Source organism: Archocentrus centrarchus, chromosome 12, assembly GCF_007364275.1.
Source record: "Archocentrus centrarchus isolate MPI-CPG fArcCen1 chromosome 12, fArcCen1, whole genome shotgun sequence".
NCBI classification, from domain to species: Eukaryota; Metazoa; Chordata; class Actinopteri; order Cichliformes; family Cichlidae; genus Archocentrus; species Archocentrus centrarchus.
The window spans coordinates 5,096,163-5,122,477 of record NC_044357.1 but is presented as its reverse complement, the minus strand read 5'-3'; the positions used below and the strand labels follow the sequence as shown (position 1 = coordinate 5,122,477).

The 26,315-nt window shown below is 42.3% G+C and overlaps 1 protein-coding gene across 2 annotated transcripts in view; it reads right to left on the bottom strand.

Moving 5' to 3' along the window:
- The window catches only part of col5a1 (procollagen, type V, alpha 1), a 70,522-nt gene that overhangs the window by 30,299 nt on the left and 13,908 nt on the right, over nt 1–26,315 (bottom strand). For both annotated transcript variants that reach the window (XM_030742159.1, XM_030742160.1), the window contains exons 2-14: nt 24,066–24,233; nt 18,309–18,522; nt 17,861–18,023; nt 7,550–7,681; nt 5,944–6,048; nt 5,572–5,835; nt 4,454–5,074; nt 4,296–4,352; nt 3,012–3,053; nt 2,404–2,466; nt 2,217–2,291; nt 630–722; nt 105–161 (exon numbers count right to left, since the gene is read on the bottom strand). In XM_030742159.1, the coding sequence (XP_030598019.1) occupies nt 105–161; nt 630–722; nt 2,217–2,291; nt 2,404–2,466; nt 3,012–3,053; nt 4,296–4,352; nt 4,454–5,074; nt 5,572–5,835; nt 5,944–6,048; nt 7,550–7,681; nt 17,861–18,023; nt 18,309–18,522; nt 24,066–24,233 (2,054 nt within the window). The remainder of the gene's footprint in view (nt 1–104; nt 162–629; nt 723–2,216; nt 2,292–2,403; nt 2,467–3,011; nt 3,054–4,295; nt 4,353–4,453; nt 5,075–5,571; nt 5,836–5,943; nt 6,049–7,549; nt 7,682–17,860; nt 18,024–18,308; nt 18,523–24,065; nt 24,234–26,315) is intronic.

Below are 26,315 nucleotides of genomic sequence, written 5' to 3'. Positions count from 1 at the left end.
AACACGGCTCCAAACTGCCTGCATATTCATCTTATTTACTACAGTATCTGCAGATCTAAATTTTTGATATGTGTGTTTGCTGTGACGTGATCTGAAATACATACCAGAGGACCAGGTCTGCCAGTCAAACCCATTGGCCCTGTAGGGCCGCGCATAGCCAGCTGAACAAAGAAAGGAGAAATAAGATTAAAATGAAATCAAATTAAAGATACAGGAAAGAAGCAAAGGGCACAATTTAATGTAGGTGATGTGTCACTAAAACTGCCATAGATTTAGCTATTTATATTTGTGTGTGTGTTGTGTCTGCTCATGTGCTCTGCATGTTAATGTTAATGGACAAAATGTAGCATCTATAATGATAAATGAGTAGGAACAATGTAGGAAATGTGTTATAAACACCACAAAATTCATGTGAAAAATGGTAAAAATGTAAAGAAAAATTATACGGAAATATATCAGTACATTTTAGGAGAAGTGAAAATGGGGAACAAAATCATCAAAACATGAATACAATCATTTAAAAATAGATATATTTCAACAGGAGAAGCTTGCAGTTTGAAGATTTTAGTAAAAAGAACAGTAAAATAGCTCAGACTACTGCAGTCTGATGTGCAGGCAGAAACTGTTACCCTAGCCTGCTGCATGATGGCTTGCATCTGGGCCTCCTGTGCTGATACAGCAGGTCCCTTCTGCCCAGAGTCACCTCCAGCGCTGAATCTGAACTATGGAAGGAATGACAGTTTGGTGAGACTTCAGTCCAATAAAAAGGAATACACAAGAAACACAAAAATGAAAGCCAAGAGAAGCATGTGGAAGGGCTAAAGTGTTGGCTTGTGGAAAATAAATATGTTCATGAGCCGCATCTGAGCCGCATCTATTCCCAACAATACCTACAATATTTCTTTAATACAGTTTGTCTATTTTAAAACAATGCAACAGCCTCCAGCTGTCAAATCAGCACCATCAGTGGCTGCTCGCAGGCCATAATGTTCAAATCTGACTGCCATCTGGTGGTGATAAGCCAGCATTACAGCCTGCATGAATATTCATGCCTATGGTGCAACTCTTGACTTTGTTTGGGCCAGACATCTTGGTTTGGATTACACGGCACAGTTCTCAGGAGGCCGACTGTCAGCTGAGCTGCAGATGCAAAGCAACGCAGCAGTGAAATACTGCGCAGGATTTCAGAGTCACAGAGAGGCTGTTGCCGTGAAGCAAAATACAAACCGTTGATCTAGAACATCAGAGATGAGTCAGATATAGTGCAGCGGACTCACTATAAACGGTATTTCTTTGCATTTTCTGATTATTTTCTTCTTCTGTTTAATTTTTTTGCTGCGTTTGATTTCTTATCCCTTCAGTCGTCACCTTTGTTCCTGCCTGCCAGTCAACCTAACGTTCACTTCATCAACCCCATCAACTGTGGAAGAACTCAACAAATGGCAGAAAAACAATGCCAACTCAGACTGTCCACAGACAACAAAGATGCATCACTAGTGAAAAAAATTTGCTACCTAACCCTGTCATGTTGATGCCATCATTTCAAGCCAGAATTTTTTCTGGTGAAGCAAGAATGCATGTTTCTCATTAGACTTGGAGCTCAAGGATCACTGGCTTTCTGCCAGTGGATACACCAGAACACCTTGTTCAGACTGAGCTTGCCACATGGCTCCGCCAGACAGTTTTGAGGAATCGTGAAACCACAACTTCGCATCTGCACAGCTAATCAGTTACAACGGCAGCAGCAGCAGCGTTTTCTCAACACCAGATAAAGAAAGCAGAGGAGGCAGACGTCGTGGGAAGCCGTTAGGATGTCTGAGCAACTGCTGCACTCGAATCTGACAACTGCCTAAAAGGAGCAGCTTAAATTTGGCTAAAGAATGTGGACGAGGTCACAAATACGGAGGGCGAGGACTCTTTAGAGACTTTGTCTTTGTGGACTCAAAACAGCTGACATTACAGGTGTTAAAGAAGCTCACTTAACATGCTGTAAGGGCTTTACACAACAAAACGCTTGTAAAGGTTAGGCCCATCATAAATGGTTTGACAGGAAATCCCCTTCATTCCAGTTCATTACATCAGAGTTATTAATCATATTTGGTATTAAAGGAGGCTAAACAAGAATATAAAGCTATGAAACGTGTTATAGCACATGACAAAATTTAGCTTCACCTATGCTGATGCTTAAATAAATAAATAAACTGTGCTTTACTTACAGGCAGCATCAGGACAGTTCCAGGGGGTCCTGGCAGGCCATCAGCACCAGGAAGTCCAGGGCGACCTGGAGGACCCTTAGATAGAAAATCAAACAAACATAAGTGAGTACACACACACAAACACACACACAAATGGGTTTTATTATTTGTATTTCTAAAGCTTGTTTGGGACATAAAAAAAACTCACCCTCTCTCCAGAATCTCCAGGACTGCCTGGTGGGCCAGAAGCACCTGGGGGTCCAGGGAGACCCTATTTTAAACAGAAGACCTTGTTTGACTTCTATACATACATAATACAACACAAAGGTCTTGCCTTCATCTTGCAAAATGGTCGCACATAGGAGAAAGGAATGCATGCGGCAATATTTTATAAGACAGCTGGCGAAGCTGTAAATCTTTTGTGGGGTACTCTTTATTTGTTTATATCGTAGCTCAACGCTCGAATGGCTGGACTCCATCTGCACAGTGTCAAAGCAAATCTGTCCGAAAGAAATCTTCCTAAATAAATAATGACGTTCTTCAGCATCTAATCAAGTCCAAACCGCTTCAGGGGAACTGTTCTCTTTTTGCATCAGCAATCAAGAGCCAGCAAAGCGTTAAAACTTGAATTTTCCGGTAGTGCAGACAAACAGTGAGAGCATGAAACAAAGCTTTATCAGCTTTTCTTTAGCAAGAGGCTGCCAAGAAAAACGGCAGCGATTATGATGCACAGAGGGAACAGAAGACATGAAAAAACAGAAAGACAGAGGAAGTTAAGAGACACAAAGGGACAGACTTTGAGACAGATTTACTTACTGTTGGCCCTTCAGGCCCAGACGGACCCTCCACTAACATTCCCTGAAACACAAAAGCACAAATCATTAGATACCGCAGGAATCAACACAACCACCTCAGGTCCTCATTCATGAGCACGTGGCTGCAAACTCACACTGAGTGCAAGCATCCGCTAATATACAGGGTTGGATAAAAAGAGTAAAATACATGAAAACCTGTCCCTGCCTATTATGTTTCCATCTTTGCAGACTCAGTGTACATACATGGTATGCTTGCAATCAGTCCACTGACTGCAAACAAAGGCAAAGGCATCCTGAGGTGCTCTCCTATCTGGACAAGCTAAGGGAAGGGCTAATCACACGTGCAAATAAGCTCTGTGATCACACTAAAACGAAGACTCAAGCATCTGACCTACAGATGCATCAGTGCAGCTCTGCAGCAACATAAATACTGCCTTGTTTGCTCTTGTGGTAACAATTTGGCTTTCTGTTTCATGAGGTTAAAAACCTAACCACTGTCCAAACTTCAAGTTGCCTTCAGAGCATTTTTATTCTAAACACTTCCTTCATGAGACTTTTTTTTTTCAGTTATGCTTACGTTTTGCCTGCACTGTGAGTGCTGTTTGAGGGGCTAGATCTCTACGGTGTATGTGATTATTTTATTTTATTTTAGTTTTTCAACTTTTTGCAGGTTGCAAAGAGACAAAAAAAAAAACACACACACTGGGAGGTTACGTATGTGTGCTCCAGCATGCTTAGACGGGTGCATACACAAAAGGTCACTGAGGAAGTGGACTCAAAAAACATAAACTCCTTCTGTAAACACTGAAGGCACTCAGTCACACAGACATGTATGCTTGGTGGAGTTGAGTGACTTTTGTTTGAAGTGAAACAGCTGGAGCTGTATTAGATATATACAAACCTTTGTAGCCATTTATACATACAAAAGGAGACTTTTTTTTTCCCTAGTTAGTTTTTCTTTCTTTACTACCTTTTGTTCTTACTTGTGTTTCTTCCCTTTCTCCATCTCTTCCTGTGTTTACACACTACTCACACTGTGTTTTAAGATTATTAACAATTCCCGAATGGCTTTTCTCCAAACACTTTAGCCCCGATGAACAGCCAGGAGCGAGGCCTTTGCCCAGGGATGCTATGAGAAAACTGTGTTGAGGAAAACTGGCTTAAGGAGCCTTAAAAGTGAGGGATAGTTTGTGTTTAGTTGTGGATTACACATATGTACTCCCCATGAGCCCAAATGGAGCCTTCGTCTGCCGCTCATGTACGTTGTTCAAACAGTGATACTCACAGGCTCAATAACAGCAGGCTCTCCCTTCTGTCCTTTCTCACCACGAGCTCCGTCAACCTACACACCACCATACAGACACACACAAAGTCAGCCCTCCCGTTGCCTTCATCGCCCTTATCATTTATTTTTGTTTTGCAGTATATGCCACTTATTTTCACCTGTCCATAATACTCATCCGTCTCAGCAGGCAGCAGTTTGTTAATGTCGCCGTAATCCACGTTGTAATCTATGTCATCTATGTCATCTATGTCATCGTAGCTGCTGAGTTGCTCCTCCTTGAACCCGTCCAGATCTGTGTAATCGCCCTCGCCCTCCAGACCCAGGCCAGTCCCGGTGGCGATGGACCCGCGGTTTCCGGTGCCGGCGCTTGCCGAACCACCTCCAGACGTGGAAGATACTCCCACAGATGCAGAACCTCCTCCACCCCCAATGGCGACGGAAGAACTACTGCTGCTGCTACCTCCACCACTGACGTGCAGAGTAGTGCTACTACTGCTGCTGCCTCCACCTCCAATAGTTAGTGTACTGCTGCTGCTGCTGCTGCTGCTGCTGCTGCTGCTGCTGCTGCTGCCTCCACCTCCACCTCCAATGGTTAGTGTACTGCTGCTGCCTCCACCTCCAATAGTTAGTGTACTGCTGCTGCTGCTGCTGCCTCCACCTCCACCTCCAATGGTTAGTGTACTCCTGCTGCCTCCACCTCCAATAGTTAGTGTACTGCTGCTGCTGCTGCTGCTGCTGCCTCCACCTCCACCGCCAAATTCATCATAGGTGGTTCCTGCCTATAGTTAACAGGATAGAGTATTAGAGGTTAACTGGTGCCATCAAACTGAAGCCTTTAATGCAATAAGATGTGAGGAATCCTCAAAAACATTATAAGAACTGTGGGATCCTGACACTGATAAGTCTAATATTCAAAGGTTAAGCTCAAGCATTTTTATGGATTTCTACTTGTATAATAGTAGAGAACAGTAACATTATTTTTGGAGGTGCTAAAGGCATTTTGGTGGCATTTCAGCCCTCAGTTGCTTGCTGTGGGTGGGGCTGACTGTTTTTAGAGTATGATGCTCTGTCTGTGTAATAGTATCTATTTCTGTTTTATCCCTTCTTAGATGGCTCTGCTTCCCCCATGAAATGCAATAAAAGGACAAAAGAATCCCATCTTTATATATCCCACAGTGTATGTTGAAGCAAAGCTTTTCAGCTTTTGAATGTATCTTTTAAGTGTACGGTAACACTTAAAAGTAACAATTAACTGCCATGACTACGGTCGACTTACCGATGTTTTGTTGTGGGAGATTGTCACTGTAGGTGCAGCTGTGGACTCCTCGTAGTAGCTGTCGTAGTTACCGTAGTCATCGTAGCCTTCGTAACCGGTCTCTGATGTGTAATCACCATCTCCTCCTCCAGTGGCAGTACTTGAAGAGCTGCTGGATGAGTGAGAGGATGAGCTGGTGGAGAAAGAAGTGGAGATTCGGTCGGCGCCAGGAGCACTGCCTTTCACAGTCTCACCCACTGTGACCGTACTGTCCACATCTGTCACCTGTAATGATATTTAGAAAAGAACGTTGGTATTGGTTACTTTAGTGCATATTAAGCAATGATAATTATGTATGGGATGAGTCCATTTGGAACAAACATGTGCTGGCACCTCAGCTTCTGTTGTGGTAGTCTCAGAATCAAAAGTTATGTCATAAGGCCGGTCCAAATCATCGTAGTAAGGGTATTCGTAGTAGTAGCTGTCCCCCTCTTTGTTCTAAAGGAGAAAAACATTCCACCAGCATGGAGAGAGCATGTGACTGAGAGCAAAAGAATGACAATCAATTATTATCAACATGATTTTTAAACATGTTGCACTGCGCTGTTGCCTCTGGCTGGCTGATGTATGTGCGACTGGCCGCCCATTCATCAGAAGCACAGAGGAGTTCCTCCTCCTTGTAGAAAATTCACACTGCACCTTTGTTGTAACTCGCTATGACTCAATGACAAATTGCTTTTCCACAGCTTTCTTAATGATTCCACCACCTAGCTTTAGAAAAAAAAAAAAAAAAAAGGGTATGACAAGCAGGCCCTGGGCAAATCAAAAGGTCAAAAAGAAAATCTTCCCGTTCATCCTCTAACACTTCTGTGACATCCCGTTAATTAGCATGCACTGGGTGTATTTGGTATTCAGTAGGAAAGATGTCACAGGGCATGAATGCAGGCTTAGGCAGGCACCACATCATTCCTAAACATGATTAACTAAATGCATAGACTGATAACCCGGTTCTTCACAGTCAGCACTTTTCCTCTGGCAGATTGCAGCTCTGTTGCATAATGCCAAGAGGCTCTTTTCAGCACAGGAGCCAATGAAGATCTGATTTGAGTATTAGAGACAATTATGGATTAAGGGAAATCATTTCCTTGAGTGAGGCCAGCCACAAGAATAATAAGTGGTCCATTTTCTGGCTTCTACAACATGTGGTTTCATTTGGTATGTAAAAACCCAGCAGAACTGCTTCCGGTAAGAGGTAGTTTGTACAAAGCTGCACTTACACAGCTGATTAACAAAAAACAAAACCTTAAAATAAACTTATTATGTTTTATTTTGTTGTTGTTGTTGTTGTTGTTGTTGTTGTTGCCATTTGTGTACAGTTAGAGCCATAAGTATTTGGACAGTAACAATTTTTTGCACTTTTGCCTCTGTACACCAACACATCAATTCACTGTCCTCCAAGTCTGTCACCTGATCTCAACCCAACAGAGCAGCTTTTCATTCACTGAAGACAAAAGTGAAGGCAGAGAGAACCACAAACAAGCAACAACTGAAGGCAGTCACTCACTACAAAAAATGTTCATCCAAGTATTAAGAAAGAAATCCTTATATTTAAAATCATGTCAGTTTGTCCAGTTACCTTTGAGCCTTTGAAAATGTGGATCTATATCTAAACATGGCTGTAATTCCTAAACAGTTATTGCAAGTCTGCACTTCAGTCACATCTTGATTATTGGCTTTAAAATTCCACTGTGGTGGTGTACAGAGGCACAATTGCAAAAACTGTGTCACTGTCCATATACTTATTGACCTAATTATATATACAGTATATAAATATACATATATGCAGCCAGCGCAGCAGAGGCAAGGCTTATAAGCACTAGCTTGGGCACTTTTTTTTGTTTGTTTTAAATCTGAATCATGAAAAGCTAATCTAGTGGCGTTCTGGAACAAAATGAGGAGCCATAAATGAGCTGAAGAGGAGAAAAGTGATGTTACTCACAGATTTGTCTGTGCTGGGGTCCTGGTTCTGTGGCTGGTCAGGAGATGGCACTTCACAATCAGGGCTGTAGTGCTCACAGTAGTCATAGGCAGCGCGATGGTCTGCTACAATCATTAGCTGCTGGATGTCTCCCTGGAAACCCAAATAAACAGGAAGTCATGAGATTCATTCAAAACAGCTGAAAGTATAGTGTACACTGTGTGACACTGTGTGACCCTGTGGGGGGAAAAAGAGCATCTACATCTGCACTTGTGGCTGCAGAACAGGCAGTCTTGAAACTGGGTCGAGCCAGGGGAATCTCTGGGTGACTTAATGATGAAGAACTTTGTGTCATTTTGCATCAGAGTTAAGCATAAGAGACGAAAAGATCGCAGAGCAGGGTTACAAGAGAGCACAACTGACTTTACAAAAACACGACATGTAAGCCTGACCCCAGTCTGCATGCAATGTAAGTGATGTCACCTTCAAACTGATTGTGCAAGGCAAGTGTTTCAGCTTTGCATGTGCCTGCGCATAAACAGACCTACAGCTAGGACTGGGTCAGAGGAGGTGTATGTATATACTGAGTGGACATGTGGCTGTGGAACAGAAGAAGAAGAGAGAGATTTAAGACAGAGAGAAGATACAAAAGGAGAGAGAGAGAAGAGAGAAGGCTGCTAGAAAAGTATTCAGAGAGAAAAAGGCAAAGGCTCAGAAGGATCCCCAGGCTACATAGGGAGTTGGGTGTGTTTCCCACATGTTTCTGAAAAGAATTCATATGGCACCAAAACCTTGTATTGCATTTATCCAAACATGTCCCGATCACAATTCCAAATTCAATGATGTCATTCCACATCAATCAATTACAGTGTCAGCTTAGCTGAAACAAATATATTTCCAGGAGGCAGAAGAACCATGAAGCGACGCGGCTATGGGAACAGACTGCCACGGAGGATGAAGTGTTTTTAATTATGTTCAAGTGCCAAAAGTAAAAAAAAAAAAAAAAAAAAAAAAAAAACCTCAACATGTCTTTCCAGCTGAAATTAGCTGCCTTTACCGACATGCAGAAGTGGACTGCATTTGTGGTCTAACCAGTGACAGCTCAATGAAGAGCACCAATCCCACTGCTTTACTCGAACATATCACTCAGTACTCCCTGTCTCGGATCCTTTAATAACCCTCGCAAAACACTCCACTAGATGTTGTTTCCTGCTCCGTCCTTGGCTCGTGTTATCACTGGAGTTTATAGTGGATGTGGGAAAACCAATCTCTTCCTGCAAAACAGAAGGACTGGAGGAGCCATTACATTACATAGCACTCCCCAGCTATGAACTTCAAACTCCACTGAAGCTTTCAAATGGCCACCTCTGAAGTCGCAATCTGTAGGAGGCTAGACTTGGTATAAGTGTGGCGAACTGCCCCCTCTTATTTCAGCAGAGCCGTGTGTCACAGCTGCGCTGAAAGGGGATGATGGGAATTCAGTGTTTGAAATGAGGTCACACTCAATAAGAAATAAACCCACTCTACAGCAAAACAGCCCCTCCATTTGGAGAATTGCATTACTTTCCTATTCACATGCCATTCTTGCACTTCTGTTTTCCTTTTTTTCCCCACTTTCCCCCCCTGCCTCCATCTCCCAGAGCAGCCAGAGGAATGTCGGGGTACATTATGACCACAAGTGGTATAATCCTAAGTTTGCCAAGATGAGATAATTAATCATAGACCAAAGCTTTAATGAGCACATCCTCAAAGAATGTAGAGCATCATGGCAGAATGTGTTTAATGATCTGTGACGTGTACACAGAAAGAAGAAAGGAAGACGTGTGTGCTTGCCTAGATAGAAAAGTACACCGTTGTACAGGCCTTGCTGAGGCTAGAAAAAAAAATTTAGATCCACCCTGACTGGCAAAGGCTGACATCTATCAACCTCCACTACAGTTTATAACAATGAGACTCTGTAAAATGTAGTTTAGAGAAAATCCTGATGATTTCACTATGACTTCAGCAGTTTTATGAGCTGCATACGCCTCTCTGTGTAAAATCTGTGGAGAGCTCCTTTAACTTTTAGCCACGATTGCAAGACATATGATAATAGCAATTGTAGATAATTCATTTGGCATTGATTTTTTATTTTTTGTTTGGATCCTTCGCTGCTGATCATGTAAAGGCACCGATGTAAAGTGGATGTTAATCATGAAAGCTGCACACCTTCACAGTCGAAGCCTTGAGGCAGCAAAACAACCACCAAAGCTGCTTCTGATTTCCTCTCTTTGAGTCGGGGCTGCACTTTTCACCACAAGTCACTCGACAGATTCTGAAGCCAAATGTTATATAAGCTGCTATTTTACAGTATAGGGAAGCAGTTAAATGTTCCCTATACTGTACCAAAGATGTATGCTGATGCTAAATTTCTCATTTTGAACTCTGGCTCTGAATGTCCGACTTAGTCCAGCAACCCATTAAAGCATGAGAAAATTACTCCATTAGGAAGAATGGGGGGGGGGGGGGCTATATCGTCATAATTCGACGAGAGGAAATGGCACTGCATCCACAGAGTCAGACATTCAGAGCGTAATAAGGCTGATTGGTTAACGGGAAATTATAGATTATTCTTCACGCCACAAGTCACATCAGTGGGAGCTGAAATGTGACTAACACAATCCCACATCCAATACACAAAGGGTTAAAAAAAAACAAAAAACCCTGGTATTATAGCATCACACCCAAATCTCTGGGTGAAACCATAAAACACATGCAATCAGTGCTCCTGTTAGAGAAAGGACAGTGACATTTTTCACTCTGGAGCATCATGTGGCATATCAGAGTAGTGCTTAAGGCAGAGTTTTCAGACAATAACAGGGCTGCAGTTGTCAGCATCTCCCTAGACTCCGCTGAAATACGGCCCTGCTCCTCGCCTAATGTTGAGCTCTGGTGTTAAAGCCATTGCCTGTGGCTGTGAGCAACAGCCAGCCTCACTTGACATAATTCACATTGAAGGCACCTGCATGCGCACGCACAATGTGTTAAGTCCACGAGACTGCAAGGCTGCAGCTTGCAACAAGATTGTGGAATCAGAGCAAATCCGTATGGATCAATTCCACTGAAAAATTCATTGTTCCAGCATTTTACTAAATAAAATATCACATAGTCTTTTAAGCTTTCATTCCACAGTCTCACCCTTTTTCTTTCTTTTTTTTTTTTTTTCCAAACACAAAACTGATAGATCTTCTAGTTTTGTCCAGATGGGGGCAGGAGAGCGCTCTGGGAAGCACAATGCCAAACATCTGTCTCCATTTGTATCTGACCCACAATCATGCAGGGTGGTGAAGTTCATTGTGTTCCCTCTTTTGAATTATAAAATGTGATGCAAGGGACAAAAAGCAGTATTGGCGACATTTTAAAATCATCACGTCGTGTAATGAGGGGGAATAAACTGGGTATATGTGGGCGCTAAAACTGGAAAACTGCCCATGCACACATATTCTGCCTTTTTTTTTTTTTCTTTTCTGTTTCTTGCACACACACATACTTAAAGCATGAGGTGACCATAGACTAACAAAGGTACATTTTGATTAGAGTAAGATCCTTAGGCAACCCCCTGCTGATCAGCATGATGGTGGAGGGGCAGGCTCCAAGTCTCGTGAAATTTGCACCTTCTTGTGCTAAGAGCAGCGTACCATGAGACAAACAGCACAAACCGATGCTCATTACTTTCACATATCCACAGAGACATCTGATAATGGTTCTGTTTACCTTTTAAACCTCACAGGAGACAAAGGCAGCAGTCAAAAGGAGAAAAACTCAAGCCTAGTTCTCATCATTTTTATGATCAGATGTCAACATAGGAAAATGAGTAGGTGGCCCCCAAAGAGCAGAATATTGGAGACTCTTGGAGGTCTTGCTGCAGTTCAAGGAGTGCTACTTTCACAACATATTTACACAGTCACCCCCGAGCTCCAAGCCAGGCGTTGGTACCGCTGCCAGCCCGCGCCGGCACACTCACACAGTCCCAGCGCCTGGGCATTGTCCAGCCTAACCACAAAAACCAAATAACACGCTGCAGGGATCGGCCTGCTGCGCTGGGGAAATAAATCAGAACGGACACATACACAGAAAGTCGTATAACCACGCACAGATAGCTGTAGAAGTGTGTATGCAGGCACGCGTGTTCAGAGAAATTCAACTCCAATAAATGTACAAATGTAAACCTTCACCAGACATCAACTAAATTTTCACCCACTTTCCCGTCCAGACTCTAGTGCAATCTCAATCCTCAGAGCTGCAGCCAACAGCAACATGTCTGTCTGCCACCCCCACATATCCACAACACAGCCTCCTACAGTAACCATTCCCTCACCTCATTGTCACTGTCCTGTTTTTGGATTCCCAGTAGGTCTTCTGCAAGACTCTAAGCCTTAGTTTCCCAGGCCCTGCAACGCTCACTACATATACTACCCATTTAATCCCACGTCTCCAAGGACTGCAGGCAGCCATATTCCTATTTCCTGTTCTTTTGGGATAGTTGAAACCAGAGCGGCTTCACTCACCTAGCCACTGCAGAGTGTTTGGCTCAGCCATTTGCTGAAATCTACATTAAAAAGTGCTGAGGGCACACTTCATGGCTTGCTGACACAGTAAAGGAATAACAGAGAGGGAAAAGGGGCGTGAAATACAAACATTTGACATGAGTTAAGGAAAATCTTAATTATCCATGGTGGAAATTCCATCTACCCTGAGGATAGATGTCTGGTCTGAAACGTGCAGAAGCAGTGTGCATTGTCAGTGAAGCAGGACTTACACCCTGGACAAGATAATGCAAACAATTACATGAAGACACAAGTACGTAAGTGACTACAAGATCCCAGCTTCATATTCTTGGGATTTAAAGGTGTTTCACTAATTTCAACCCCTTGCCAATAAATATACTACTAAACAATTATAATACAGTCAAATACACAGTTGTGCAAGGGTGGCGGTGGCTCAGGAGGTAGGGAGGGTCGTCTACAAATTGGAAGGTCTATGGTTCAATCCACAGACCTTTGGGCAAGATACTGAACCCTGCATTGCCCACAGTGCATCCATCAGAGCGTGACTGTGTGAATGTTAGATTTAAAAAAGTGCTTGTGATGTACATAAACTGAACATCATAACCTTCTTGGATTAGGGATTTTTACTGTGTCAGGCAGCATTCCAGAGAATAGAGCATAACATGAGCTATATGTTGATCAGCCATGTTTACGGGCTGAATACACCTCTGAACGGGGGATTTGAGGGCTGTCTACACTGCAGTTCAGGGTGTTATCTGAGACAGAATTTCATAGTAGTGAGAAAAATAGAAATCTGTGGCCATCGGTCCAAAACACTGGTCCCTACATCACATGGTGAAACACGTCATGCTCATTTGGAGCACTGCAGAGCAAAAGCAGCCTGGGGCAAAATGCTGCATTAAATTCTGACTGTGTTACTGTTGCTATGAGCCACGTCTACAAATCAAACTAACAGATAATACGACCCAGAGCACGCTATGCTAGAGAACAAAGTTTAGTGGGGAAAAAGTGTGCACGCGCACACACACACACACACACACACACGAACACACAATAAAGAACTGGGGCCAAAGAAAAAAAGTCTTTGTGAGTTTGGTAAATTAGGAAGTCCTGTATAACATATGAGAGTGTAAATAAGAGACAGAGTCTATATTGCTTCTTTTATTTGTTTAATCACCACGTGTACAACTTTTATTGTCCACTTTTGAGGCCAGATCTCCTTTTTTTTCCCTTCCTCTTTTTCTTTTGTGGACGAGCCTAAATTTCCACTTAGATTTTTTTTTTTTTTTTTTTTGCACAAGAGCAAGTCATGAAGGCCCAAGCAGAGCATCAAATTTCTTGGTCTCCTCTAATGGGGCAAAAGGATAGAAGCCATTATCATTAAACAGCAAACAAACTGTTACTGCTGTCTGACACCCAGTGGCCTTTTTCACAACACAAATCAAAGGTGAGGTACATTTAAAGCTACTGAAACTATTGACTGAACAAAAAATATTACAGCAGCGAAGCCAACGCCTGGCAAAGTCACTCAAGCCAACCATGAAAACTGAGTGAAAGAGGGTTCAGATTGTATTGGGAGATTGGAAAGTCAATTTTTTTTACCTAAGATGACTGAAAAATGTGAACAATAAAGATGTTGGCAGGAGAAAAAAAAATGGAGGAAAGTCCTGAGGTGAAGATGGGGAAACAGGATGTGTAAAACCCATCTGGTCATAACAATATTAAAGCTCATTACGAGCATCAAGCTCATGTGTTGCACGTTTTTTATTAGTTTTTCCTGGCCCTGGTTGTACTATGGGAGCCCCACAACTTGCTTCTTTCCAGTCCTGCTGAAGGCTTCCAAACTCATTTCCCTGCTCCATTAGTCTGATCGTATCACCTTTAAGTCCCCCCCCCCCCCCGAACCACACACAGACACACATTCATTTCATCATTAATCCTTTATTTCTGTATACCTGAAGTGTAATCCTCTTCTCACCCCCATTATGTTTTGTTACCTCTTCTACCCAATTTATCACCCGCCCTCCCATTCACTCCATCAGCCTGGGACAGCCTATCAGCGGATACCAAGGAAACCTCTGGATGATGTCATGTGGTGTGGCTGCCGTTCCAAGACTGACATCAGCTGGGGAGAGAACTCCTCATTCTTTCCAGCGAATGACCCAACATTTTTGGCTCCTGTACCCGCACCTCCTGCTCTGACCTCCCCTCTGCTCCACTCCTCTCTTTTCAGAGCATTCTTTCGTTTTCTTTACACCAAAACTTCCTTCTGATGTCCTCCCCCTCCAACTGTCGAATAAGCCAGATTTATCTTACTGTGATTAAAACCTACCCGATCATTGTCCACATTCATGCTTTTGGTCGGACAAGAACTGCTGTGTTTGCACGTCTCCACCTCGGTTACTTCAATTCAACCACTCTCCCCTGCGCATTACCTCTGACTGGGGCCAAGTGGTTCATTTCCCCTACTTAGGTTACCTCAGACCAACCAAAGGCCATCATTTCACTGAATGCTACTTAGAACTAAGGGATGGGTATTAAATTATCTCTGATTTTTCTTGGCAAACTCAGTTGGAAACAACAATGAACAAGGAAATCAGGGACACATTTTGAATCTGGAGTCTTTCGCACAGACTTTCCTTTACCAAGATAAAGAGATGCTGGAAATACGCACATGGTATCAACACCCGAACACAAAAAGTTTGTCTGAGAAGCGAAACAGTTTAATTAAATGTTGGATGATGGCATGGCTGTTCCCTTCAAATGACCAGTCTACCACTTTTGTGTCATTTTTTTTGCAAAAGAGCAGCAGCATTCAGCACTCTTTTAAAGTAGAGTCCCAGCTGGCTGGTGGATTCAAACCCACGACCTTCTTGCTGTGAAGTGCGAACCGCTGTGGCATGTTTTAGTAACATAAAACATAAAAGATGAATTGAATGAGATGGCAGAACTATAAAGAACCTAAAGAAGAAAAATAAGAAGGAAACAGGGAAATGATAAAATTAAAGGGTTAAAGGCTGCTGGTGTAGCCTATTCTGCATTGTCTCTCATCATGCTGGGAGTAAGAAGTACCCTCCCTGGTGTGTTTCTCTCTTTCATCAACAGCAACGCTGCCAAGAGAGCGATACTGTGATTTTTTTGTGTGTGTGTTTCAGCCACACAGTATACATTATGGACGGTCAATAGTAGCAAATGAGTGCAACAAAGGTGTTGGATATCAACAACCTTATGCTAAAGATTACTACAGTGTACTTGGATTTTTACAAATAATCTGCAGCAGATTAGCACCGATTAGTTAGTTAAAAAAAAAATAGCTTTCACACCTAAAAACCATTTTAATTCCCTTCATACTTTTTTATTGGCACATGCTCAAACACAAAACTCTTAAGCAAGGTGCTAAAAAACACACTGTGGTACTTGTGGTACTAGAGGACAGACAGTCTCTCCGTGACCACAAAAACCTTGTCAGAAACCAAACCACAAACCACCTCAGCCTATAAGTACTACCTTTCTTCTGACTGCTGTATGCAAAGGAAAGGCTCTTCTAAAGAAAATGTAGCATGATAACACACCAATCCCTGTGATTTAACAGCGTGATAAACACTAATCATTTCACATCATGTTTGTCTCTCCTTGTGTGTGTTTGTGTGTGTGAATTGCTCAGTTTTGGAAATGTCTATTATAAAGTTGTGTGCTTTCTTTTGAATACATTTGAAGAAATACATTTTTTTTTAACTCACCAGCAATATCTCATTATGACTTAACCTGGCTGTGAGCTGTTTAATGTCAGAACTGTTTTCTTTGTACAAAGATTTTTTTAAATGTTTTATTCAAATTGCTCATCAGCACTTCCCAGTTCTTACATATTTTCCTATTGATTATAAGAAAAGATAAACTAGGCGGGGAAAAAAATGTGACTTTTTCTAACAAAATTAACTGGAAATCCCCAAAATTGAAATGTAACTGGCCTGACAGTGAAATCACACATGCTGCTTTCTGTTTTCACACCTACAACCTCTCGGGGGTAACCAACTCTGGCAAAAGTCAATGCTGGATCAGACTAAACTACAAAGGGAGCAATGGGAGGAAAGGGAGTGCAGCCTGAGCATAATTTGGAAACTATGTGGCTTATTTTCCATTTTCTGCAGCACTGGAGCCTGTCCTGTCTCCTAACTGGCAGACGCACAGCAGGGGGGCTTTAAACATCGCTCGCAAAATATCTGTTCATTCCCACGGTAACTACTGAACTGTTACAGAGGCTCTAATAGCTGGCTGAGATTTAATTGTTCCAGTATCACCTCGATCTCCTGAATTGTATGCTACAGGCAATAATGAAATCATCTTTTTTTGGTGACCGCAAGCTAATAGGCTGAACAGGGGAAACAGACAATGCACACATACAAACACACAACATGATATCTTTATTTGTGCTCCAGTACAATTGTTATACTTCTTCTTCATGGGAAAAAAAAAAAACTCCATGTGCACAGTTCATTTAGCAGCACCTCTCTAACCTTGATTATACTATAAGATATACTAAAAGACTATAATTGTTGCCAGTGGCTTTCAGAGAAACTGCAGTGGCCGTGGCAGTGGGTGTGATGTCATATTTCTTTCTTTTTCATCTGTTATGGCTAAGTAACAGTAAGGTTAAAGGTCAGCTGGCTCAGGATCAGTCACATCACTCAGCCTCTCTTGCTAATTATTATTGAGGCCTCACAGACTAATCCCCCATTAAACAAGCACAACTCCAAAGGGACAAAGACAACACTATTCCTTGTGTCTCTCAGTGTATTTTGGTGTGTGTGTCTGTGTGTGTGTGTCCATGTTCCTCACAAACACAGGGGTCAGGTTTAGGAGGCACAAATATCCACACAAAAACTTGTTATACGAACTGCACAAAAGCTCTCTTATAGGAGCTATCCAAATGAATACTACACAAATAGTATTTGAGCCATATCAGGTACTTGGGGTATTATGAGCTTCCTCTCACTAGTCAGATTGCCATACATCTTTTAACTCCTTCTGCAGAGCTTTATTAAGCATAAAAGCAGGAGGAAGAAATAAAGCCCTCATTCCAAAAACTGCAATGTAACAGCTTGTAAAAAACCTCTGTAAGCCAAAATGTTGTAGCCCTTTAAGACAAAGAATCCAGACGTGAAACCACAAAGAGAAATATAACAGCTTGATTATAGATCTTGTGACAATGAGGCAAAAATTTAAAACAGCAACAGATGCAGAGTTGGGCAAAAAAAAAAGCAACACAGCTGGAAGCCGAAGAGAAATGCAGGACATGAAGTTCTTTTGTGGAAGACGTGGAATATTTGGCACCTTAAATTAAGTCTGATTTATGATCGTGTGCATGTGAATGAGTGGGTGGCAGAGGGATCAGATGCTGGAGGGCAGGGGGGGGGGGGCTCCGCAAGCCAAATCCATCTATAGAGGATGCGGCCGCTCCCACAGGCCCCAATTTCGAGCGCTATGGTAAAAGAATTGGGGACTGAGGATGACCGTCATTCGTACCACAGCCACATGTGTCTGTGCTTGTACTGTCATTAAAATGAAGAGTCTGATTATATAGAAATGGGCCTAAATCTTCTGTTTAAAAGCATGAACAAATGCACCAGCTGTCAAACATTTTTTTCCCCCCATTTTCACTTCAAAATGAACAGCAGAGTGCAAAGCCAGTTTAAATCTGGAAAAAATGGCATCCAGCAGGCCATCAAACAAACAGTCCCAAATTGCTAAATTATGCAATCTAAAAAGTTTAGAGTGTAACGCCTACCTCAAAGACTTCTTCATCAAGTATTCTAGTTCCAAACACTATAATTCCTTTGGTATCAATGATTGGATGGGGGCTTCGGAGTAACTTCTGTGTGGTCTTCTTTTTACAGTCCAGAATGAGGGTGATGGTCTGCTTGTGCACGCTGATGGCCACTCGATGCCACCTGGAATGGGAGGTAAAGTTAATTTACACACTTTCTGGATTACACGCTGCCCAGTTACAAAGTGCCAGCAGGCTGAAGGCCACTTTTGGGTTCAAATAGATCCACATCTGTCTTCCAAAGGGAAATAATTTTAATCCTGGTTTTTATTGATATAAATACAGTTTTACAATGAGCGAAGAGAAGTTACACAATCAATAACACTGGGTTAAAACTCCAATATCCCAAAGGAGAGTGACAAAGGTGTTTCCAAACCACTAAAATTAAGCACTTAACAACTGCACTTACTTTCCGTCAGCTAGGTTGACTCCTCTGAAGAGGGGGTAGTCCTCGGGGCTTGGTTTGCCTGTGTGGTCCTCATACAGGAAGACTGGAGAGCGGCCCACTTCTAGACCAAGCTGCTGGATGCCCTGTTCATTGTACATAGACAACAGGAAGGACTGGCTGCCCTTCTTAGGCTTCACTGTGGCCAAGATGGAAAAGTCCTCAGGGAAGACATCACCTGGCAGGACAAATGGCGGGTTGGACAGAAAGAGAATTTTTTGGAGAGTTATAAGTAGCCGTACTTATTCATCATCATAAGTGGAATGAAATATGAGGTCTGTGCTCACAAGGTTGTAATCGTTTTGTTATTTTAAGAGACTGACTGTGATCTTTGCTGTCCAAAGGGAGTCTGATATTTTTACTGTTATTTTTAATGGAAATGGAACAAAAAGAGACAAACATCATTTAGATTGATGGAATTGAAGATGGGCTTTGTGCATCAAACGGAAACACCAGAGATTTTTCTTTTTTTTTTTGGAGTGCCCAAAATATAACAGGACAGGCTTCATCTGAAAGGGTTGGCTAGTAAACAAAAGTTAGCGGGGGAAAAAAAAAAAAAAAAAAGTGGATCGATTCCAGCGCAGCACAGGATGAGAAGCATTAATGACTAAAGCATATGATCCTGAGAGACTTCGTCAAACTACCCTTCAAACTCCTCCCTCCACTTCGCTCCTCTCCCACAGCTGATGGTTCAAGCAGACGCTGAGACACCAGCGAAGGGTTGGAGAGGAGGAAAACATTTTTACAGGAGAAATAATGAAAGACACATTGCGTGGAAATGGAAATACCAACAATATAGTGGTATTTAAAGACAGAGAAGATATAAAGAGGATGTGTTAGCCGCCATCTGCTTGGCTCCTTGGATAAGCCTCAGAAGTTCCTCCATTTTGCTTAAGTATGGAAAACATCTGCCAGACAAATTCCTGTAGCGGGGTGTTCTTAGGACCCAAAAAAAGAGAAGGCCTGCCAACCAACTCAGGAGACTGTTGCTTTCCAGGAAGTGCTAATGTCGAGGTCTGCCTACAGCTGATCTTTCAGTTGGGAAAAAAAAAAAAAGAAATAAAAGGAGGCAACCAAACTATATTAAAGCCAGCACTGTTATGTGGATTATATTGAACATAAGCAAAGAAACCCCATTGAATTCCAGTAGTAATCTCTGGTCTTTTAGCATGTGCAGAGCAGAGGTTTCCAGACAACCGGAAAGACAGGCTACAGTTTTCAAGAGAAGAGACTGCTAAACTCAACTGGGGAAACTTTGGTAGAAATAGCCAATAAGACACTGTGGAGAGGAGAGGAGAGGAGAGGAGAGGAGAGGAGAGGAGAGGAGAGGAGAGACATTTATTCATCCCAACCTGAGTTTTTTGATGGGTTTTAAAATGTCTATATAGGCGACCTCTAGTGGTCATGTGAATGCACAGTAACCAAGAAAATGAACGAAGCTTTTTTAAGACGGAAGATGTTTGCATCCCAAATGGTGGCCAAACAGTGACAGAAAATGAAATTAATATTTTTTTTTTAAAAAAAACTGTGTCACACAAGCTTGTGTCTCTTGGTTGAAACCTTTGTGTCTGATCCACACGACCACCTCAGCTCAGAGTATTTGTTTCAGGAAATACTCATATTTATGTCATTTCTGGAACATATATGAGGATGTGTTGAATTTTGCTACCATCACCTGTTCACTTTCTTCTTTCTTTTCATCAGCTTTCACTCTGTCAGCATCTGGATGTCTGTTTGCCTTCCTGTCTTGTCTTCCTGCCTTTTTCTATCATTCCTTCATTAATGCCAAGCATCAAATCACATCATGCGGAGAGCACATGCCTTGGCAGTGAGCTCCCCTCAGGAATTCTGCTTGGCATCATATGAGAAACATTGGTTTAATTGACAGATGCTTCAACAGGACAGTGTAAAGCTGAGAAAAGGAGAGACAGAGCGCAAGTAACAGGAAGGCAGCCCTTCAAAAACCTCCCAAGATGTTGGAGTTTTGTAAGGAAGGCGGATACACAAATCTTTGGCTGGTTGATCGTGAAATTAAAGCGCTATGATATAAACAATGACAGTGGGAAATACCAGAACAAAGAAACACAATTAAGGAAATTTACTGCTGCGTCTGTTTACACAGTCTGACACACAGTGAGTCAGCACTGGTTTGGTTCAGGCTGTTTGTTCAGAAGTGAAGGGTCAGCTAAGGGGTGAAAGGGAAACCAGGGCACAAGGGGAAAGGAGTGGGTGTTCTCTGAATTTTAAGTAGCAATTACACAAAGCAATACTGTATTGGCCCTGCTGTGACTGTAAGGACCCAACCGCAGCCTGAGAAAATCTCAATTAAAATGATGAGAATGCTTAACAAAGTACATAACTAATGAGCTACTCACTACTGGGAAGGGAAGAGAAGAGGGAGGGGTGTTCGGAAAAGCTCCCCCCCCTTCTGGAATGTGTTTCTCAGCCTGCTACTTCAGGCCACCAGATGAGAGATAACTCCTACCTCGTGTGTGTTCGTGTTGTCAGTGTGTGTGCGTGTGTGTGCACGCCAACATGGTGGGAATGGAAAGGCTGTGGTGCCAGAAGTCCTGAGAGTTTATGCTGGCATCTCCACCACCGGTGTCAGCCCAAAAAAGTTCTGGGAAAGGGAACCTCAAAGACATCCCTACCCTGTCAGAAAAAAATCCAATATTTCACTTCATATTTTGGTGAAAAATTCTCCACTTTAATGGAGCCATCTTTTATTTGCCAAGTTAGAGAAGGAAGCCCTGTGACTGATACTATGCTACTGGCATTAGGCGTGTAGACCTGTGTTATTATTCTTACTCAGCAAAACTTACCGAACCTCAACAACTACACAAAAAATCGGGATGGGACAGGAGTTATGCCAGCACTTTGTCTGATGATGTCTGCCGTCTGTTAGAGTGCATACAAGCAGGTAATGGGGTAGAAAGCTTTGTGTCCTGTAATTGGTCATTCAGTCATCACTGTGTCCAACTCCCTCCTTCTGTATGAGACAAGCTGCATTCCTGTGATACTGCATATTGCTGCAGAGACAACAAATGCTTTGCTTTCAAAGCTGTCTGTTTGCACAGGAGTACATATAGCAACAGGGAGAAATGGGGAAGTGACTTAATATGAGTGTAAGTGGCTCTATTGGAAGCAGCTCCCACTGTACAATTTAAGAAAACACCAATAAGAGAAGCAACGTCCCAGAATATAAAAAATATTAGAAATTAGAGACAACATTACCGGTGTTTTTATCTATAGCAGCTGTAACGACTATAATAATTACCAAATGATCAAAGACTTAAAATTAATATTGAACAGAATTGAGTTGTTGAGAAACAGTCCCAGTTTCTCATGTGGACCTTTGGGAGAATTAATTGCCCACTCCTGAATTCTCTTTCAATTAAAAAGCAGTAAACACAATTGCAAGCTAGCTTAGGTGCAAATCAAATGCCACTACATGTGTAGCACGGTGCACTAAGTGCAACATGTCACTTGAGGGATGTTGGCAGACAACAGAACCATTATTGCTTTTACAGCTTGTGATCTAAGCTGCAGCAGAGGCCCATCTGCTGTGGTCGGTGCCATTTAGCCACAGCAGTTCAGACTACAAGTGCGCAGGCCATTCAGGGAGAAGGAAGAACTTGCTGAGTCTTGCTTCCTTTGGTGTTTGATTTGCTATTGCTTCTTATGGCTCGCAACATACACAGAAGGTAAAGGCGGAGAAAAAAAAGTTCCAAATTGTCCAAATTAAAATGGCCAAATTGGGGTTCAATGCAGTTTCCACTGCAATCATTTCTCAGATGCTTATTTGACCTACATGGTTTATAGACAGCGGGCAGTTTTATTGCCCTGTTTCTTCCCCACTCATTCACTTAATAAAGGTAAGAAAGGTCTCTTCTGTTCTGAGTGCCTCAGTAGTTTCAAATGAATCATCTCTTCCACATGTTTGCCTAATGATTGCATGTCTGCACTTGCTCTTTTCCAACACATCATCACAGGCTGTCTGTGGCTATGGGGTCACAAGCCAGTGCGCCCTCAGTCGGTGCTACTGTGGTTTTTCTTGCCAATACCATTATTGTAAAGCAAAACAAATGTGTTTGCAGGCCTTTGTTTTCTACGTGTGACTTAATTTTTGTACCTTTTGCATAATTAAAGCAAAGAGTACCTTCAGACTTCAGGCCAAAGTCATAAGGCAGCAGTAAAATTAGTTAAATGGGGGTGGGGTGGGGGGGACTGGATAAAATGACCTCACAAGTTTGGCTGCCTTCTGGAATATATTAGCTGTATGTTCTTGTAACATCAAGTTGAGAATGGGACCACATCACAAACACTGCGAGTGATTTTTAAAGCCTTCAAGCCAAAGACAGCTAGTTAGCCTGTTTGCACCTTAAGACTGTGTGGTGACTGCTCTGAACTCCTCCAGTTGGTTTGTTTTATGTAGACTGTTATTTTGGATGATCCAGCGTAGCATGTGTGTAATTACAGCATGTGTGTCTAAACAGAGACTCATATGGGGACATGCTGTCATAAAGCATCAAAGTGAACAGTATTTGCTTGATTGGAGGGCATGTAAGGGCATGCAGCCCACAGAAGCCCAGCAGATCTACATTAAGCCCCTAGGAAGAGTTATGCCAAGGATCAAAGGTCCACTGAGGCCACTGTAACATCTGAGAAGACCACGAATGGGGTTGCCATCCAATCTAAACTCTGTGGAAGCTTAGTTCACAGGAAGGGATATTATTTTTCTCTTGTTGCTATATCTAGACCACAACAGCTTTTTATATCCTTAAGCTGCTGGAAAGGCAACAATCACGATTCAGAAACTGGTTGTCTGGGTCACGAAATTATGGTTTTTTTAATCTTTGCTCTATAAAAAAAATAAGATACTCTAAGTATACAGCAAAGAGAGTCAACCAAGACAAAAGAAGAAAACATTGCAAGGCAGGAACAGTCTAAGGAGAAATGACAGAGGTAGAAATGATGACGCTTGAAGGAAAAAATGGGAGAAGGAGGGAGAAGAGCGAGGAGAGGGAGGAGAGAGAGGACAGAAGTACTGCAGCGCAGCATATAGCAGTAAGTCAAAGCCACGTCAGCATAATAGAACACGGAAAAGTGGAACCCCAGGTTTCCCTCCCACCCACCACCCATATTTTTCACTGCTTTTTCATCATCCAGCTCCTCCTCCTACAGCATTAAATATTCCAGGGCTGGACGGCAGTGCATCTGATGTGCATTTTCATTATCTTTCTTTTACCAACATTTTGCTTCAAGTGTCCACATGTGGCAAGCAATTTGTTTCGGTAAAGGATATAGATGCACTGTACATGCAAGATGTCAACGTGCTTACAGGGGGGTTAAATATTAAACAGCAGGCACACACATCCTAAAATCCATAAGATAAAGGTAGAGTCGACATAAATAATCATGTTATAGGAGCTAATAAAGCTGCTACCTAGAGGGGATGAAAGGAACAAGCTAGGTGGGAGCAAATGCAAAATGCTTTCCAGCCATGTTAAAACATTAGAACTGGAGTTTACTGCGAGGTAGGGTGAAAGGTCACAAAGCCAAACAGATGGCAAGACTGGAAGTTTAAAACCTGGGAAAATTTCTTTAAGCAGAAAGAATGTTTCATGTTTGAAGGAGGAGAAAGTCTTCAACGCAAGTACTTAGATGATTTCTTAGATGTAGTGACTGTGTAGATCCAGGGGCTTTGAGTCATATACTCACCTGTATACAGCTGTTTGGTGGGGGCACTGAGCTGGGCATCTTTGGATACTCTGTAAGCCACATCGGGTCCTTGTGAAGACCTTCTATGTGAGCACAAACCCGTTGTTCTCGTAACACCCTCAGGTAAACTGTGAAAATCTAAAATCTTCAAGAGGTCTGCTGGTTCCGCTGCAGAGAGGAAAAAAGAGACACAAAAAAAGGACGTTAGATGCATGTAAAGAAACCTAACTCTGAACATTTGGTTAGTATCTATACAGGGCAGTTCATTGCTCAAACATTGCTATTTCAGAGTTTGAGCAACTCCAAACTTCTGCATATTAAGCAAGCCTTAATTATGGCACATTCATTCTATTTTCTGTCCTTTGCTGACTTAGAAGCACTAGTTATTCAGCAGGAGGCTCCACTGTTGTGGTTCAGTGAAGATTTCTGTTATCCATTTAGGCGCTAAACAGAGACGTCCCCATTTATAGATCACCATGATCACTGGTTTAAGCTGCACCAAAACCCATCCTTCCATCTATTTCCCTGCTATGTTAAATCTACCGCTGCCTCCCTTAGACCACAACCATGCAATTAGCACACTCTCAAGCCAGTCGTCCAAGCTGTAACCAGGCCACCACAGAAGTACACTAGGTCAGAACAATGTGACACGGGGTTTGACCCTCGACCGCACCCTCACATGCCAAAACCACCCAGGACAAACAGCTGTTCCTGCAGCCAGATGCGCAGACAACCAGCTACCCAATGACACACATTAGCATCAAGCATTGTCCAAGAAAAGATCTGGACAGAAAAGCACAGAATGTCACGTCCATTGGGACGGCCACACAGTGGCTGAGATTCAGAGTTTTCAGCATCTTCTAGAGGACAAACTAAAAAAAAGGACAACAGAGAGGTTTGTCTAGTAGGCCAGCCTACTAGAAAAACACACTCCCATACACTCACTTACACACAGGTAAAGCTGTGCTTGTTCCAGTCTGCAAAGACCACACACACTGTTTAAAAAAGGCCTTCAGTGATCCCATCCATCCGAGAGTGAAAGCGCTGCTGGTGAAAAGGTGAACAGGCTGATCTAAATAGTGTTTTAGTGCATTCTCCATTGCCCCGCAACAACCTCCAGCTGGATGTCATTACGCATGACTCACGTGCAGCACAGATCAATTAAAAAGGAACATTCTTAAACAGAGGTTTCCATTTAAGAACACTTTGGAGGCATGTGTTGCTCTGCAGCTGTGCAGACGCTGTGGAAGAAAAACTTCCTCCTCAGCCTCTTAAGCCTGATTGTATGTTTCCGACATTATCTTAAGAAAAGACTCAACTAAAGAAAGCTGCTAATGTTTAAGGCTACAATTAGTGAAATAAAAATCATATTGTTTTTGTTTGTTTGTTTTACAAAACAAAACATCAGCTTGGCAACAAACACAAAGTAAAACGACTGAAACATCTGTTTCCAGTTTGGATATTATTTGGTAAAGCACAAATCAGTTTGAGGAGAAAATTGTCTATATCACAATGTATTATTGTGTTGGGGTCATATTAGGCAATTAGGCATATTAGGGATTTGTGAGAGCAGCTCATCTACATCTGTTTAACCCCCACCCCCCGTCCAACCCACCCACCCAGTCGAGCCTGTAAGCACGTCAAAAATATAACTACAGTCATATTCCTGTCAGTCCAAACCACAGGATGACAGAGCCTCTGCGCAGGTGAAGGGTCTAAACACAAAGAGCTCCATCTGTCATCAGCTCACAATGAACCGGCAGCTCACCCAGCAGCCAGAAAATGTCTATCATTCACCACGATGACAGAGGTTCACTTAATGAGACTCACTTTCAGAGCTCGGCAGCAGAATAATGATACATCACACTAATGGAAACTCCTTGTACAGATTCCCCCACTGGTAGATTATTAATCAAAATTGGTTTTCTACATCATTATCTCATCATTAATGCTTTATGAACGAAAGGTCATAAGCGCACGAATGCCTATTTCTCCTGAAGGAGCCATAAAGAACAACAGCACTGCAACACTTTTGTGGCGCTAAAAGAATTAGGGCATTATTTAACAAACCAACCACCGAAATTAAAAAAGCCTGTGGAAAATTTTGTACACCTATCAAAGAAGATGTAACAAATAACAAAAGCATCTTTATGCGTTTATTGTATCGACCGATGTGAACTTTTTAAATCCAATACCGATATTTGGTGATCTAAAAATCAGATATTCCAATATATCAGTCAATGTCCTTTT